The sequence below is a fragment of the Fringilla coelebs genome (genome assembly GCF_963513975.1).
Source record: "Fringilla coelebs genome assembly, chromosome: 19".
NCBI classification, from domain to species: domain Eukaryota; kingdom Metazoa; phylum Chordata; class Aves; order Passeriformes; family Fringillidae; genus Fringilla; species Fringilla coelebs.
Window position 1 is genome coordinate 10,996,391 of NC_140045.1, and position 17,717 is coordinate 11,014,107.

A 17,717-nucleotide genomic window follows, 5' to 3' on the forward strand; every position below is an offset into this window, starting at 1 on the left:
CCAGACCAAACTAACAGCAGGAATTTGAGCTGTGTGTTAAGCAAACACCAGTGAGGACCCAGCAGCTGCCCAGCCCCATCACCTGCTCCAGGGAGCTGCTGGGCACCTGAGAGGGGCAGCCAGAGGGAAAAGAGGGAGTGGGGGGCAGTTCCTGAGCCACCAGCCCTGGCAGAGGCAGGAGAGATGCTGATGAGGCCAGGCAGAGTTCCAGAGCCATTCTTGAGCTGAACAGAGCTTTGCAGGGGTCAGAGCAGGGATATTTATTGGGTGGCAGGGCCTGGCCTGTGCAGCTGCAGCTGGAAGCCCCAGCCAGCACCATCCTCAGCCTTCACAGGCACGGGTACATGGGAGTGTTACAGCCTGTGTGTGAACTGCATGGGCTGCAAAGCCTGTCCTGAACTCCCTTGTGAAATCCCTCATGCAGCAGAAACTTCTCTGCTGATTAACCCTGCAGCTGCCTGGATGGGAGGGCCAGACTGAAACTGAGCCAAGCAATCCTCTGCTCTGGCCCCCAGATCTCTGCACCAACTTTGGTTTTGTTTTTTTTTTTTTCCTATCCCTCACTCCTTTTTTATCTAGGAAAAAACAAGCTCTCACAGCTCTACCAGCCACTGCCATCCTCCCAGTCACCCCTGGAGAAGGCAGAGGCACCACAGCAATGCCCTTCCCATACCCTGCTGCGAGGGACCATGGACTGCTGCCTCTGCCAGGGCACAAACCTGCACCCAGCTGTGTGTGACAACCCCAGGACAAGGCTCCCCCACGGGATCCTCTGCTACACACTGTCACAGCAGCTCCACCCTGCAGGAGAGGTGCCCATGTCACCCTTTGCTGGGGAAAGCCTGTCCACGATGATGAAAAACATAATTTGGAGTTCACAAGAGAGCAGAAAGGAACCCCAATGCCTGCTTGAGCTCTCAGAGAAGCAAAATTTCCCATCAACTTCCCCCTCCCAGTGGGGTTTGTCCCTCAGGTGGCAGGAGGGGATGGGTGAGCCGGTGACAGTGGGGACAGCCCCAGCCAGGCTCTCAGCCTGCAGGGAAAGAGGATCAGCACAGGGCTCAGCAACAACAGCCCCCAACTGCTGGGCTCACTCAGATATTGGAAACACATGTTCACTGGAGAGAAGGAAAAAAAGCAGCTGAAATCCACACAATTGCTGTTGGCCGGCGGGTGAGAGAAACCAGAGCGCGGCTGGAGAGGCTCCACCAGGGGACACAGAATGGGGCTCCATATCCCTGCCTGCACTGCCAGGCACCCAACACACCCTCCCTCTGAGCATCAGATCTGTTCCTTAAGAGTTAAACAGCCAGAGGGGTGAGGAAAAGCTGGAGCACAACTAAAGCTGCAAGTCAGACCTGCCGAGGCAGGGGCTGCAGATCTGGGCTGAGATTAGTGGGACCAACACGTTAGACTGGCCTAAAAATGTCATTTCCCTTTGAAAGCTTCTCTGCTTTATTGTATTCAACCATAAATGTTTCATCAGCCCCTCTGCTCCTGATCAGTTACACAAGAGGGGCATTACTGGCCCATGCAGTCATTTAATTCCAGTGAAGGATGCATTTTTGGTCTACCCACTGACAGAAGCAAAACAAAGTCTTTTCTATTGGAATAAATCTCCACATGGGGAAGTGGAAAAGGCTGACATTAATGCAGTGCTGGAGGCTTAAGTTTACTTTTGAAAACAGACCCAGAAACATCCCCAATGCAGACAGAGCCAGCAGTGGAAGGAATTGACACAAATCAAAAGGAAACTTAGGTCTCGTTTTCTGTTGTGATACTTTTAAGTCACATTTTTCAAGACATTTTAAGTGGCACAGATTCTCAGGGTGGGCTGTGTGCCTACTGGGGAGGGGTGGGGGGAAGAAAATAGAAAAGGAAAAAAAAATAGAGCGAGATCTGGGCCTTTTGATGTTGTCACTTGAGAAGTGCCAGAGCCAGGAGAACTCTGGGCTGAATAAACAGCATCCCTCTTGCAGACTAGTCAAACAGCCTACAAAATACCCTTATGGGGTGAGGGTGTTTGCTGCCTTGGAAGCACAAGGAAAACTGGCTTCTCCCCTTACAATGTCAGGGACAAAGAAAAAATTAATGTTCTGCTTGCAAAAGTAGCCTCTCCATCCAATTTGAGACCTGGGTCCATCCTTGGTCAAGCAAGCCAAGTGACCACAGCAAAGGCAGCAGCTCCCTGGAGCTCAGAGAGGATTTCATGACCCTTCAGAAGAGGAAACACCACATTTCTCTGTGGTACAGCAGCTCTGCTGTGTTATTGCAAGGCCTCCAGCTGCTCCAGCCCTAAGGACAGCTTCAAGCTGTCCTTGAGCTCCTCAAGCCCCATAAACCATGTGAGGATCCTGGGCAGAAGTGCCCTGAGGGCTGAGCTGCTGGGCCATGGAGAGGGGAGCTGAGGGGAGCAGGGACAGCAGGGTACGTACGAGTGGCCCGTGGCTGGGATGAAATAAATACAGCAGTGCACCCGCGTGTCGGGGATCTGCTTCTTCCTGTTGATGTTGATCTCCTCCTGCAGGTACTTCTCGTACTGGTCGTTGATGAACTTCATGATGGGCTGCCAGCTGCAGAGAGAGGGCAACACAGGATGGTGTGAGGGACCTGGACCACCCTGACTTTCTGTGTGAAGCACAGCCTGCAGAGTCAGGGATGCTCAGCATCTCCTAAATCACAAACCTCAGGTGTTCACTGCTTAGCAGCTCCACACACTGCTGAAGGAGGGGATTTACTGGCTGCTTTAGAGAAGCAAATGCCTAAAAACTGCTCCCTTCTCTCCTCCTGGACCTGGCTATGGAGCAGAACAGCTCTGGGACCATGCCCTCTCCTTGCAGGGTGCCACAGCACAGAGCATGAGCAGAATCAAAGCCCACAAGCCCAGCCCAGCTGGTGGTGGGGACAAGGTCCCTGCCATGAGCCAGCCCTGCCCAGCCCAGGGGCCATCACACAGAGCCAGACACTGTGCCAGGGCTCCCAGGCATAGTTCAGCCTCCAGAGCCACATGAGCTGGGTCTGGGGACTGGTCCTGCTGGCACACAGCTGCTCCCAGCCACAAACAAAGGTTGTCTCATGCCTGGAACAGCAGGATGTTTGTGGCTCTCACGGGGAGCATGGCACTGCTCTGCCACCACAACAACCTCCTTCCTGCTGCCTGTGGAGCAGGGGGGCACAGCACCAGGCTCCAGCCCTGGGCACGGGGTCAGGGTGTGCTGGGGCTCTCCTGCCCTCCCCCTGCACCCAGGGCAGAGGGGCAGCTCACCAGTTCTCGTTGTTGATGTGGTCCCCAAAGCCCGGCGTGTCGATGACTGTCAGCTTCATGCGAACCCCCTTCTCCTCAATCTCTGAAAGAGAGCAAAGCTGCTGTGTGAGGCCAGTGTTGATGGGTGCTCGGGCCAAGCCTGCCCTCCCAAATCCAGCTGCAGGGCTGGAGCACGGTCCCAGGGGAGAAATGCACCTTCACAGCTCCTTAGAGGCACAAATCAGCCATCCAAAGGGATCCAGCCCCATATCCACCCTGAAAGGCCACTCCCACAGCCACCTCACTGGCCCCTTCCAAGACAATTAACTCAATGCTGATGAATAAATAAAAACCAGATGTTTTCTCAGCCTTGCAAACATCTCTGGATGGTAAAAGCCCATTTAGAGAGATAAGAGTGGAGGTTTACAGAGGTCCAAAACACTGTGAGTCCCCAGAGACACAAGGCAGAGCAGGACCTAAAGCCAAAGCAGCAGGTGGGACCTGCAGGGCCTCACCATGAGTGATGGATTTGATTTCAATGGTCTTGGGGATCCTCTCCTCAGCAGTTGGCTGTACAGATTTCCGGCTGATCTTGGATTTGAAGAGAGTGTTGATTAACGTGGATTTCCCCAAGCCACTCTGACCTGGAAGAGAGCAGGATAACCCAGAGTCAGCACTCCCTGTTCTGTCAGGGGCCAGGGGATGGGGCTGCTGACAGACTCAGCCTGCACTGGATCTGCCAGAAGGATGGAGGGAGGGAGGGAAGGACAAGGAGCCGCTGCTCCCCTTCAGCTCCCCTGAGCCAAGGAGCTCCAGTCCAGCCCAGCCAGGAGGATGCTGCAGGTAGTAAAGCCCCTCCCTGGCTCCAAAGCAGCGAACCAAGAGCTGGTTCCCTGCATCCAGGCAAAACCCCAGCAACCCAAGGACAGGCAGACAGTGCTGGGGATGTTTGAAGAGCTGTGGTGATGCTCAGCAGGGCAAGGGGACCAGGGAATCCCAGGAAAAAGCATCCCAAGTGTGCCTTCACTCTCCTGCAGTCTGCTCTGTCCAGTTCCACAGGGAAGGCTTTGGAGCAGCTTGGCAAGTCTTTATCTGGACAGGACTAACAGCAGCAACAACCCTACAAACCTCAGGCCTGCTGCATCTGCTGCTGCTTCCCTGACAGACTTGCTGCTGCAATCGGCCCAGCTGGCTGCACAGACACAGGTCCACGCCAGGAGCTTCTCTGAATCCCACAAACAACAGCCCAAGAAGCACATGAGATTCCACAACTTCAGAAAAACATCTTTTTAAAAGCATTTTCATGCTTTATATCCCAGAGCTGATGCTGATCTGTGTGGAAAGGACAGCAGCAGCTCCTGACTCTCCAGGAACAGCTGTCCCACGAGCTTGGAGAACAATTTTTCCAGAGTACAGAAAACAGAATTAACTCTTCAAAACCCAGGGAGCAGAAAAAAAATTAACTCCTCAAAACCCAGGGCCCTCTGCAAACACTGCAGGACACACCATGGGGACCCAATGGGCCCATTCTGCCAAGACATGTTACAGCCATCTATTATGGCATTGCCACCAGCATGTCCCTTGTCCCACAGAGTGTCCCTAAGCAGAGTCAGCAAGGGTTTCACCCACATCCTTCAGGGTCCTGGCCCATCCAGGCTGCCAAGGCAGCAACCAGCACTGGGCATTACCTCCTGGCATCCCCACACTCCCTGATCAAAAGCAATTTTAGAGCTGAGTTTGCAACATCACCAATGGCTGCAATCCAGCACAGGAAAACTCTCTTTGACTGTCACTGTGGGGCTGTAAGAAACACATGGACCAGGCTGGGGGGAAGTGCTCCCAGTCCCCTGCTGCCTGAAAACACAGGGCAAAGCACTAACAGGCCGGGAGCTGGGCATGCAGAGCCAAAACAGAGCTCTCACTGCACCACTGCTCACTGTTCAGTGGAGCACCTGGGGAGAGGGGGAGGCTGTGTGACACACTGGGGACAGGTGAAATCAGGGTGACACACTGGGGACAGGTGAAATCAGGGTCCAGGCAGTGGGTCTCTGCATTTGTGTCTGTCCAAGCTGCTGCAGCTGCAATGCCTGGAAAGGGAGCAGAGGTGAGAGCCACCAGCAGCCAGGATGTGATGTCCCATTGGCACCATAGCCACAGGCTGAACTCACTGAGCCACAGTGGGGTGCAGCTGGGAACCCTAAGGGTGTGACACAGGCAGCTGAGCACAGGGCAGAGCTCCCTTCCAACAACCCTGGTTTGCAGCCCGCTGGCTTTCCCACAACTGAAATCCAGTGGGAAAATCACAGCTGAGCCTGGCCACCTCTGCTCTCCTTCCAGATGCTTTGCACGGAAAACTGAATGCAAAAGATGTGCTTTGGGGTTGGGATTTTTAAAAGTTTAGACATGTCTCTTCATCTCTGCAACTTTAGAGGACAAGGGACTAAGCTGACCATAGCTTGCAGGCCCCTCTCAGCTCTGGTTGGGATTGTGAAACTCTTTTGAATGGGGACCTTGCTACACTGGGGAAAGGGTTTTCACCAAGTCCCATCACAGGGACACGGTGAGGAGTGACCCCCACGTGGAAGTGATGCTCAGTTCCCAGCTGCCCTGCAGGACAAGTCACCTCCCTCCTGAAAGACAGAGACTGGAACAATTCCAGCTCAAGGACTCACAGTTTAGGCTGGATGGGTGTCATGGAGCTGACCCCATCCCTAGGGAAGCACAGGAGGATGAGGGCTGGCTGCTGCCCCTTCCCCGAGGTGCTGCTCCTCCTGCTTCTTCTGGGAGGGCCAGAGCTCGACTTGTTTGTGCTGCCCTGAATTCCCAGCCTGTAAACAGCCAGCCCAGCTCCTGCCAAGGGCAGAACAATGTTTTCCAGGCACGCTGCAGCACAGGCCTCCATACCACACACAGTGCTGCCAAGGCAGAGCTGCTCCTGAACATCCCTCCCCATCTGCACAGCACACTGCTGAGGCAGCACAGCCTGCTCCTGGAGGGATAGGAGCCTCCTCCAGCAGGGAAATGGGAGCTCAGCACAGGTAATCTTTATTTCAGGCTCCCAGGACCAGTGCAGTCATTCCTCTGTTTGCAGCAAAGAACTGGATTTGTTAAAACGCCTCCCAAGAAGTGGTTCTGGTTTTTTGGAAGGTTTCTCCATGGCCTCAGGTCAAATGTAGTGTTCTTTTTAGGGCCTGTGCCTTTTAAGACAGAAAGTCTAAAATTCTCAGCATGCAGGGTTCTAACAGTTGTGCACTGACCTTGCTGTGATCACCCAGCCCAGGGAAACTTCCTTGCAGAGGGAATGAAAGTATCAGAATGTGAAAGGCTGAGCATCCACAGAGCTTGTTGGAAAGCTCTAGCACACTGAAATCTTTAACAGAATTAGCAAAACCCCTGGATCAGACCCTTCCACAACCCCAGGCAGACCTCCAGGATGCCCATCAAACCTGCAGCCTTACAGCTCCTCCCAGGAGGATAAGGGATGGTGAGGCCCCATCGCCATACCACTGGTCACTGCCTGGGATTTACTCTCCTCATCCCCCTGCAGCTCCCCTGGCAGACACAGGCAGGGAGAGCTGCTCCCTGACCAGTCCAGCCCCAAGGAGCCCCACAGCTCACACAAGAGGCTCCACAGCACCAGGTCAGACATTAATAGCTGGAAAAGAGTAGAAAAGCCTCATTTCTTTCCCCTCTTCCCCTTGGCTGGTGTCCCAGAGTGTCTGCCCAGCTCTCCAGCATTTTGAAGGTCAGTGGCTGTGCCATCCCTGGCTTTGGGGGCCTGGGGGTTGCAGGAGCACAGATCCTGAAGCTGCAGCCAGAGCAGCAGTGATGCACCCAGTGGTCATTAGCCCAGGAGAGCTAATGAGCAGGAGCTTGTGGGCAGCAGGATTTGGGTACACAGCCCTACAGCCCTCCCTTCTTGCATGTAGACACTCCCTGGGACACCCTCATCCCTGCTGTGCCACCCTGCAAGTCCCCAAAGGAGCCAAATGACAGAGCTATGCAAACCCCTCCTGCTGCTCTTTATTTCCATCAGTAAATCACTGCTTTTGGCACTTCTTCTCTGGTACTTGTAGCGGGGCTGCCTGAATACAAAAAAACCCTCACAAACAGGAATTTTACCCAAACTGCTGAAGTACCAACAGGGATGAGGGTTCTGGAATACCAGCAGCAGTGCAGCAGCCCCTTGAGCCATTAAATGTGCCTTCTGACAGCTCAAACCAGGGCAGGACTTCCAGGAGAGCCAGCAAGGGAGCTCTCGTGAGCCCTGCCACACCTTGAGGTGCTTTCCTCTGGGATGTGCTATGGACAATGCACCCCAAGACGCAGGAGGATGAGGACCCCATCACACAGACAGCTTTAACCCCAGCTCAGCTCCTCGGGAGCAGGATTTGCTGACTGCCAAGGCAGAGCCCCCAGCGCTGCTCCCGAGGAGGCTCCAAAGGGGACAAACATTGTGATGGCACAATGACAACAGGGGGAACAACTCACCCACGACCATGATGTTGAACTCGAAGCCCTGTTTCATGGCTTTCCTCCTCAGCTGCTCCAGGATGGCGTCGATGCCCACGTAGCCGAAGTCGGCAGCCGGCTTGTCCGGCCGCGCCGGCGCCGCCTGCTTGGGGCCGGCATCGCGCGGAGCGTCCGTCATGGCGGGAGCGTGGCTGGGAACGGCCTCTGCACCTGCGGGGACACACAGCCTGCTCTGAACTGCTGCTCCTGATGCCTCAGGTTCTGGCTTTTATATTTTTCAGATTCTGTGTTGATTTAGTGTGTGGGTCTGAGCTTTATATCAGGGGATGGTGAGGTCTCTGCACAGAGCAGGGAGACAAAACAATTCCTGCTCCAGCTGGGCACCAAGGACAAATGATCCCAATCTCAGGCCCAAGAGCACAAACCCCGTGGGCTGGAGAGAGAAAAATAAAAAGGATGGGACTTCATAAGCCAAAGCTGTAGTTGGACAATTAACTCCAATATGCAAATGGAGCAGAACTTATAAAAGTATGAGACCCCATGACCAGTCATCCATTTTGGGTTCATCTGGCTGTGCTCTTGTACTGCCCAAGGTATACCCATTAAAACCTTCTAATAAATCCCTACTTTGTTCTTTAGCTCTGTCTAGTCTCTGTCCTAGGTCAGCCTTCACAAGGCATCACTCCTGGCAAGGAATCACAGGACCTGCCTGCTGCATCCAAAACAGGAGTGAAGCACGTGCAGAGACTCACGGTACCAGCAGGCTGGGTGAGAGGAGGAGTGTGGGATTTTCCTCCACAATAATTACATTAAATTTGGGATTTTCTTTCTCTGTTTACTGTGTTCACTCGATCTCTACCCACTGCAAAGGAATGCTGCTGGGGGGATGTGAGCACTCCAGGTTCCACTGCTGCCACAGAGCAGGACCCAGCTCCCAAAAAGTCCTCTGCCCACGTCTGGGAGTGACAAAAGCTTTTACCCCACAGCCCTGTGCCCAGGCACTGATGTTAAAGGCTGGCAGACCTACACATCCCACTCCTCCACACCACTGGAATCACAGCACTGTGCACAGTGCTGGTGTGAACAGCTCAGCCACATTCTGGGGGGGAGCTGGCTGGCTTTGCAGACACAGGCAGTCCTTGGCATCCACTGCCACGTGCCCTCCTCGAGCTCCAGCTGACGCAGATCAGAGGCTGATGGCCCTGGCTTGTGGAAAACCCAACACATTTGCATCAAGACAAGCTGTGCCAGACAACACCCACGCAGCCACGGAGCTTCTGTGGTCTCGCTCTCATTCTGTCCATATCTGCTCAGAAACCCAAACCCTTCAGCTTCCCTCTGAGACAGGCTGCCTGTCTCCCCTGCAAGATGCTCCAGCCTAACAAAGTCCTTCAGGAGAAGCAAATTTAAAACTACTGCCTCAGCCAACAGCTTTTTAAGAAAAAATAGGGAATTATCTATTCCTTGGCAGGAGCATCAGCTGCTGGGAAGGACAAAGTGCCCCAAGCGCCCCGGGTGATGTGGCCTTGTCCCCTGCCAGCCCCAGCTGCTCTGCATCACCCACAGCAAATATCCCAAAGGCAGAGTGAGCACAAGATCAGCCCAGTCCCCTGCAAGCTCCTGGAGGCATCAGCCACATGCAGCACGCTCCTGTGATGCAGGCACAGAGAGGGAGGTTTTAGAAAAACACACTTCTAAGAGCCCTCCCCACCCCAGGCTGCTGCTGCTCACTGCCTGGGTCCCTGCAGCCACCAGCCTAAGTGAGTATTTTGTTGTTGCTCAGTGTTTTGCAATGATTATTTATTATTCTTTAATCATTTATTATTATGAATAAAAACATTATTATTTGCAAAGTCCTTGCCCCTCCAGACAGCAACACAGCTCTCAGCTCATCTCACCCCACTTATTCCTGGCCTTTGATGATGTGCTGCCTGCTTTTCTCTCCCTCCCTCTCTCTGTAGGAGTGTGGCTGGGCCAAAGGGGCTCCTCCAAACACAAGCCCATCATCCCTTTTCCTCTGGCCATCTCAGACTGGACCCTGCTGGGGTCTGTGAGGTGGAACCACACTCTTCCTGCAAGCACAGCACACTTCCACATGCTTAATATAGGCCAAGCAGAAAAAAAAAGAAAGAAAAAACAAACCTAGAACTAATCCTAAAGACTGGTGGGTCACTTTGAACACTTTTTTCCAACCCTCAGTCCCAGCTGTGCAGCTGAGCATTACTCACAGAGCTTCTAGAGAGCAAACATGCTGTCCCTGAGAGACCTGGGAGCATCTCACTCCTCCTGGGAACCCTGCACAGCTGGAACTGCACTGCCATGGGAGCAGGAACATTGCACAGCTGGAATTGCACTGTCATGGGAGCAGAACCCTGCACAGCTGGAATTGCACTGTCATGGGAGCAGAACCCTGCACAGCTGGAATTGCATTGTCATGGGAGAAGAACCCTGCACAGCTGGAATTGCATTGTCATGGGAGAAGAACCCTGCACAGCTGGAACTGCACTGCCACACTGCCCCTCACAAAATCAACCAGCCCAGTGTGCCCGAGGCCTCACCACAAATCCCAAATTAGCCCTGTTCCAAAATGGCAAGGCCAAAAGTAGCAAAAAAATCCCTGCATAACATTAAAAATAACCCCAACAAAACGAAAACTAAATCATGTGGAAAATATGCTGCCACCAGCAGCAACACTGGGTTATGCAATGGGTTTAACTCCTCCATGCACCACTTTTGTGCATGGGACAGCCCCAAGGATGGGACAGCAAACTGGGACACTGGGGCAGGTAAGGTACAGAAAAATTAAGACATTAAATAGAGCAGAAAGCCATCCTCCACGTGATAAAGGCCAGGAGCATCTCCAGCACCTCAAGGAGCGGTTGGCAGCATGCAGAGGGGCTGACCTGTCCCTGGGCAGAGGGATGTGCAGGAAAACTGTCCCCAGCTCAGGGAGCAGACACTCCAAACTGCCCTCAGGGGTAGGAGAAGGGCTCAGGGCTTGCCAGGCTCCAGCAAGACCAAAGCCACAGGAAGAGCAGCACCCCTGTCAGGGCAGCCCATGTGCTCCAGCAGGTCTGTGGGGAACTGTGATTTAAAGCACCTGGGTCCTGACTAGGGAAAAACACAATAAAATCAGTACATTGCAGCTAGGAGGACAGCAGGGATGCAAAGCCACCAATGCCCCAGCAGCACCAGCAAACTCTCAAGGGAAATGTCACAACTCAAATGTGCAATTTTTAATTTTTTTTTTTTTCAGTTTCCCAGCACTGAGATGGTCTTTTCTTAGCAAAAACTCGGCTCCAAGGGGTTTGTGCCAGCAGAAGGAGGATGCAGCCAAAGCACAGGACCACTCTATGACACACAGGGATGCTGTGCCGGGTAGCAGGGAGCACTCCCGGGAGACACTTGTCTAAAAAATAAAGATCTTAGAAATAAATTGCAGAAGAGCAGTGGATGCCTGGGATGCATCATGGGCACAACTTGGATTTGTGTGCTCTGAGGGGATGATGTCAAACCTGTGGTGCTGTCAGAGCCAGTGTCACCAAGCTGACCCTTCTGGAGCACAGCAAGCAGGGATGGGTTAATAAACACACCATTACTGCCTGAAATCCCTGAGTGCCACCGAGTCCCTGGCAAGAGCAGGACCAGACCTCACATGATTCACCACTGTCACCTTAACCCAACTGCTGTCCCTCACACAAGGGGCCACCACTTCACTGATGGGGCACAGAGCTCAGAGCCTGCAGCTCCCTCCCACTAAAGTGTTCCTAGACAAACATCAAGCACATGGGAACAAGTGCTTGTGCCATAGTTAGACCTTCCCTGCCAGGGAAACCCTGTCCACGTGGGCGCAGGAGATGTGGAGATGGCCAGGGCAGCACTTCACCAAGCAGGGACAGAGCCAGAGCTCCAGCTTGGGCAAGGCTGACTCAGGACAGCTGCTCCAAAGTTGATTTTGCCAAAGGCTCGGGGCTGTTGCTCTGTAATTGATGCATGTCAGACACGAGCCAAAGCCAACATCTGTGAAGCAGCAGATGAAAGCCACCCCACGGGGAGGGAAGCCCCTGGGAGCCCCCCAGGGACCCTCCTCAGCCAGCTGGATGCTGTGTGCTGTGGGATGGGCTTGGCCAGGGGCTGGTGGAGTCGCTGTGCTGGTGCCACAAGGCTGCCACAGCCCGGGACACTGCAGGAAGGGCATGTGAGGACAGCCATGGGCTCCCCCAAAACCCCAAAGCCAGGGGCTGGGACAGGGATCTGGGAGAGGACAGGAGACTGGGGCTGCACTGCAGGTTAAAGCACCCCTGCAGAGGCTGAATTGGGAATGTCTCACCCACCCCAGCTCCTGGCTAAACCCAGCAGCCCCCATGCTGTGCTGGTGTCCTGGAGGAGCAGGGTTGGTCACAGACCCGGTGCTCAGTGGCTGCCCAGAGGAACCAGAGAGAGGCCAGGAGGCTGCACCTCTGCCACGGCCTCCCATCAACAGATCCAAACCACTGCACACTCTAGGGATGCACACACAATCAATGGCAAAATGGCAATGTGTGGGGAGTAAATCCAGGAAACACCCTTTGGATCCTGGGAACACCAAGCACTGGCCACCTTTTGATGCTGCAACCAGTTCTGCAGAGCTACAGGCACCCAGAAGAGCAGGACACTGGGCATAACTTCCCTCCACCCAACAGATGCTGGAAATACCATGGGCTTCCAGATTTGTGGGATGGGTTCGTGCAAACACAGAGAGCAGGTTCAGAGCAGTGAACAGTGGTGTATCAGGGTGTGAAAGCACAATCTACCAAGCTGAGTATCCACGGATGTTTTCACAGAAGTGTGAACCACCTTAACCTTTCAAGTTTTGGGAGCAGCTCTCTTGAAGAATCATGCCAGTAGGGTGTCACAGAGACATCTGTAGCTCCAAAGAGAGAATCTACAGCTCCTGGTTAAGAACAGCTGGCTGAGGGGACTGCAGCACGTGCAGCCTCCAGGGCCTCTCCCCTTGGCACGCTGAGCCAGTGACCACAGGCTGTGGAAATGGATCCAGCCTGCGGAGGAGGTGGCAGAGACACAGCTCTCCCTTCCAAGGGGATGGAGGAGTCTCAGCAAAGCCAGGACTGGATGTAAACCCAGGTAGCATGGCCCAGGCACTGCTGGTTTTTTCAGCTGCCATGGGATCCCCTGGTGCTGAAGGCAGCAGGTCCCTGCTGGATGTGTGGGTGCCAGGGAATGTGAGGCATAGCTCACTCCAAAGCTGAGGTGGCTCAGCCTGGGACAAAGAACCAGTGCCACAGACCCCTGCAGCACCAAACTGTACCTAATTAATAATAATTCCTATTATTCAGCTGCAATCACCTACACCTGGCTGGCATTGCCAGACCCAAGCTGAGTCTGTCCCTTGCATCCCTGAGCACTGGGCTACAGTTGCAGGCTGGCCACCAGCTCAAGCCCACCTACCAACCAGTTATGTTTCTTTCTCAGCTTGCATTTCCACCAGGGTCCCAACAAATACGACCCAGAAACAGCACAGTGTCCTTAACTCCTCTTCATTAGACCAAACCCACCCAAGAGCTGTCAGAGAGGTGGCCAGGCGGTCCTGAGAATGCAGGATGCTCCAGGCTTGAAGTCTCTTACTCACGTAGGGAATAAACCCATTTTAGAGTTTAAAAGGAGGCAATGGGTCCTGCTGTGGTGTGAGGGCTTCCACAGGCGACCAGCCCTGAGCCACAAGTCAGGGGCACACATCACATGTGGGTCGAGCTGTGCCCTCCAGCCACATGCGCTTCCGTCCTCGCTCACTGTGTGCTTCCCCTCCCGCTCCGGAAGCCCAGCAGTCCCCTGCCCTCTGCAGCTCAACCCTCCTGGCTCTTTTATTTACAAGAGATGGATGCTCCCCATCACTGCTCCCCTTCCCATCTTACACCCCCTGGCTGCTGCAGGCTCTGCTCACCAGCGTTTCCGGGCTGGGATGCAGGAGCCCATCCCAGGGCTCGAACCGTGGTGCCAGCTCCACAACCTCGAACTGCTGCCTGTGGCTCCCGGATGTGGGGTGAGGCTGACCACCAGGCTGACCACCACGCTGCCCCGGTTGGACACGTGTGCAGCACAACCCACAGTCTGACATTCTCCTTCCTCCAACCACGTGAGACAGCAGCTCTAAACCACTTTAAAAACCTGCAAAGAGTTGTTAGGCTGTTTTCCTCCATGTTCAAAAAGGAGAAGATTACCATGAATGCCCCCAAGTCTCAGCTTGGGTGTGCAGAGATCTCTGGCCATGCTGACCACCCTCTGTAAGGAGCTTCTTCCCCTGGAGCTGGAGCAAGGCTGACCCCAGAGCCCTCCCTCACTGGGAGCACCCGCTGAGAGGAACCTTCCTGCACACAGATCTCAGCAGAAGCTGCTCCATCAACAGGCCCCTTGTAGCCCACGCCAGTGGCCAGCACAGCCCTTGCTCCCTGCAGACAGGCTCAGGCTGCCTGTGCCCAGAAGGGTCCCAAGACACCCACAAAACTGATTCCATGGGGGCTCTGAGGATGGGATCCACTCCCACCCCTGTCCACCCAGCCTGGACAATGGTACTCAGCCCAGAAGGGACACGGGACCCTCCCCAGCCCCCAGCCGAGGGACAGCACCCTTCACTCCTATCACCACTGCTCTGCAGAGCTCTGTGCTGTGTAAACAAAGAGCCAGGCAGCGATCCCCACACTCAGCCTGTCCAGACAGCGCTGCAGAAGGAATGAGTCGGGCCAAGCCCCAGGAAAGGGCAGCGGGCACGGCTGAGTGTGCCCAGAGCCCCCGGGCTGCACTCCGGCACTGATGCCCCCATCCATCCCACGAGGCACTGACTGCAAGCCAGAGGGATTCACATCTCGGGGCTGCAGCTCAGCTTTTTTTATTCCCCTTTTTAATTTTTTTTCGCTCGGTTTTGTTCTTTGACGGGTAGGGTGGTATGGATTTTTATTTAATTTCTTTGTTTGTTTCTGTCGTTTTCTTTCTTTACCAAAGGCAGCTGCGCCCCAGACGCCCCGCGAACCCTTCAGCGGCAGCACTCGGAGCAGGGCAGGGGACAAGGGGGACCCCACAGGGGCAGGGCGGGGGACCAGGGGGTGCCCCCCAGGCAGGGCAGGGTTTGATCTATTGATCTGCACGGCTCCCGGACAATGCCGGCAGCGCGGCCAGGCGGTGCCGAGCTGCGGCCTGTCCTGAGGGGCACGGCGGCGGCTGAAGGGGCCGAGGCCCGAGCCCCCCGCAGCACCCCTGCCCTCACCCGGGGCATGCCCTGCCGCGGCCGGGAACCCCCACACTGCCCTCCGTGAGAACCGCGGCACTCCCCCCCGCTCTCTCAAGCCCTTCCCCAGGATAATTCACCCCAAAAAAAGCGTTTCCCCACGACCATAATCCCCCCTGCGCTGCCCCACGGAGCCCCCGCCCTCGGGCAGCGGAGACTCACCCGCAGCGGCGGCGGCTCCGGCAGCCGGTGGCTCCCGCTTCCTCCCGCGCTGTCCTCCGCCTCCTCCCCCATCGCCCTTCCTCCTCCTCCTCCTCCTCCCCCATCACCCTGCCTCCTCCCCCTCCAGCCCGGCCCGGGGGGATGGAGCCTCTTCCCGGGAAGTTGCTTCGCCCCCGGGCGGTTTCCATCCCCCCGCCGCTCCGGGCCCGGCCCGGCCCAAAGGGGCCCGCAAGGGGTGAGAGGAACAAGAGTTCGGGGGCTCGTCCCACCCCGGCTCCACGCAGGGGGTGCGGGGAAACTTGCACGGCAAAGAGAAACTTCCACGGCAAAGAGAGAAGCTGGGACGAGCAGGGCAGCGCCGTTCCAAGAGGAGCCCAGTTCACCCACTGCTCCAGGGCCAGGGACTCATCCACATCCCCATCCCCGAGCCCAGGGAAGCCTTTTGCTTCCCAGCATCCCGAAATTTTCCAGCAGAGCCCCAGGGCAGTCGCGGGTGGGTGTGAGTGCTGGGAGCGTGGGCTCACTTTGCTCTGCAGCTGCATCTCACATCTGGCAGGACAAGATGTCAACCCACTCCCACGGGCACGGCTGCTCTCTGAAATTATGTCAGTGAAGCTGAATGAAAAAATGAGCTGCCTCCACAACTCCTTCCTGCCTTATACCTTGATCAGAGAATGTCCCAGCCCTCTCCCAGCAGCGGAGGGAAGGGCCAGCCACAGGAGGGAAGCTGGGCTGCACCACCTGGCCCTGCTCCCTCCAATGCACACCCTGGTGTGGGGTGATGTCCCCTCTGTAATGTCCAGCAGTGCTGTTGGGATTCTCTCCTGTCACAGCCAACCAAGGTGAAGCCAACCTCCCTCTTTTGGGCTCCTGGGTCTGACACTTTACTTTGACCTACCCTATGACCTCAGGACTTTCTTCCCGAAGTTCCCAGATTTGCATTCCCAGAGAAAGGCCTGCAGGTGATGAAAGGGTTAAGACAGATGTGCACATTTGCACTCTTCAACACCCAGAGGACTCCCTTTCCCACGAACAGTCCCTGCACAGCCTGCAAGCCCAGGACTAGTACTTGCACTCCCTTTTGGACCTGTTGCCAGCATCACCAGCCTCTGCCACACTCCTGCACTTGATGCAAGTGCCACCTGTGCCAGTGGGACCACAGCCACCCCTGCTCTGTCTGTGGCTCTAGTGTGGCTGTCACCTTCCCTCTCTGCTTCCGCACCACCAGCAGTGGTAGATCTTCCTCCACCCAGCACAGCCACCCCACACCAGGCTGGCAGCAGCCCTCCTGTGATGCCCAGCAAGGCTGGCACAGGCTGCTCTGCAAATGATGGGTGCTGAGGGGGGGACAAGACCCACATCCCCCACTTCACAAGTACCAAAAATAGCAATTTCTGAGAAACCTTCACCCAGCACCCAGGCAGGAAACCCAGCCTCAATCTATTTATGCTGCAGCTGCATGCAGATTTCTGCCAGATTACACCACCTTTTATGACTTATTAAAGCTCTAACCCCTATCAATGGGCATTAGTGTTTTAATCTCTCTAATCTCCAGGAAAATCTATGCTAGATGCCAAACCAGGCTTGCCCCAGTAGCAGCTGGGTCTGTTTGCAAGTCACTCCAGCCTTGTTTCAGCTGGAGAAAGGCAGGAAAAGGCTGTGCTGAGCTCACTTAGGTGCTGTGCTTGCACAAAGAGTACAGGGAGGATCTCAGGTGTGATGGCTTCCTGTCCCTGTCATTAAGTGGGCCACATTTGTGGTTGTGCAGAAGTTAAGCATCAGCACAGAGTTCACGTGCCCAAACTGAGACCAGCAAAGGGGTGAACACAGCGTGCTCAGCCACGTGAACCAACTCCTCACTCCTCCAAGTTAATTTTTAATTTTTTCAGATTGAAATCATGGGCATACTTTAGTCTTGCTTGTGAGGGATAAAAATAACCATGAAAAAGCTCTCCCCATGGTCACTGAAACTCAGCAAAGATATTTCACAGAAACACAGACTGGCTTGGTTGAAAGGGACCTTAAAGAGCATCTAATTCCAACCATGGGCAGGGACACCCTCCTCTAAACCGGGTCCAACCCAGCCTTGGACACTTCCAGATATGTGGCAGCCACAGCTTCTCTGCACACCCCACGCCAGGACCTCACCACTCTCTCGGAAAAAAGTAGGGCCCGTGGGAACTCAACACTGTGTACAAGTTGTTTCCCAGATTAATTAACAAAAAATATTTTGTTTCGGCTCCTATCTCCTCCTCCCTAGGAGCAGCAGGTGGTGAGCCAGCAGCTCAGAAGAACAACAAAGTGTCAATCTTGGCCTCACAACGAGTGCTGGGGTTTTGGGAGCACTGCTGGTCCCCAGCACGGCTCTCAGGGACTTCGGGGTGTTTGCACACAGGAGGCACTCACAGAGTGACAAACAAACTCCTGTAAGAACAAATCCCAGACAAACTCTGGGATTTGTTCTTACAGGAGCATCTCCATCCCTGCGAGGAGAACAGGGCCCTGCCTGTGCCTCTCCCTCTGCTCATTCCTGGCTCTGAGCACAGGCAGGACCGACAG

The 17,717-nt window shown here is 54.9% G+C and overlaps 1 protein-coding gene across 1 annotated transcript in view; it reads right to left on the reverse strand.

Annotated features, from left to right (window-relative positions):
* The window catches only part of SEPTIN9 (septin 9), a 79,287-nt gene that overhangs the window by 10,841 nt on the left and 50,729 nt on the right, over positions 1–17,717 (reverse strand). The window contains exons 3-6 of the mRNA XM_084218437.1: positions 7,736–7,927; positions 3,760–3,888; positions 3,266–3,347; positions 2,436–2,573 (exon numbers count right to left, since the gene is read on the reverse strand). Of these exons, the coding sequence (XP_084074563.1) occupies positions 2,436–2,573; positions 3,266–3,347; positions 3,760–3,888; positions 7,736–7,927 (541 nt within the window). The remainder of the gene's footprint in view (positions 1–2,435; positions 2,574–3,265; positions 3,348–3,759; positions 3,889–7,735; positions 7,928–17,717) is intronic.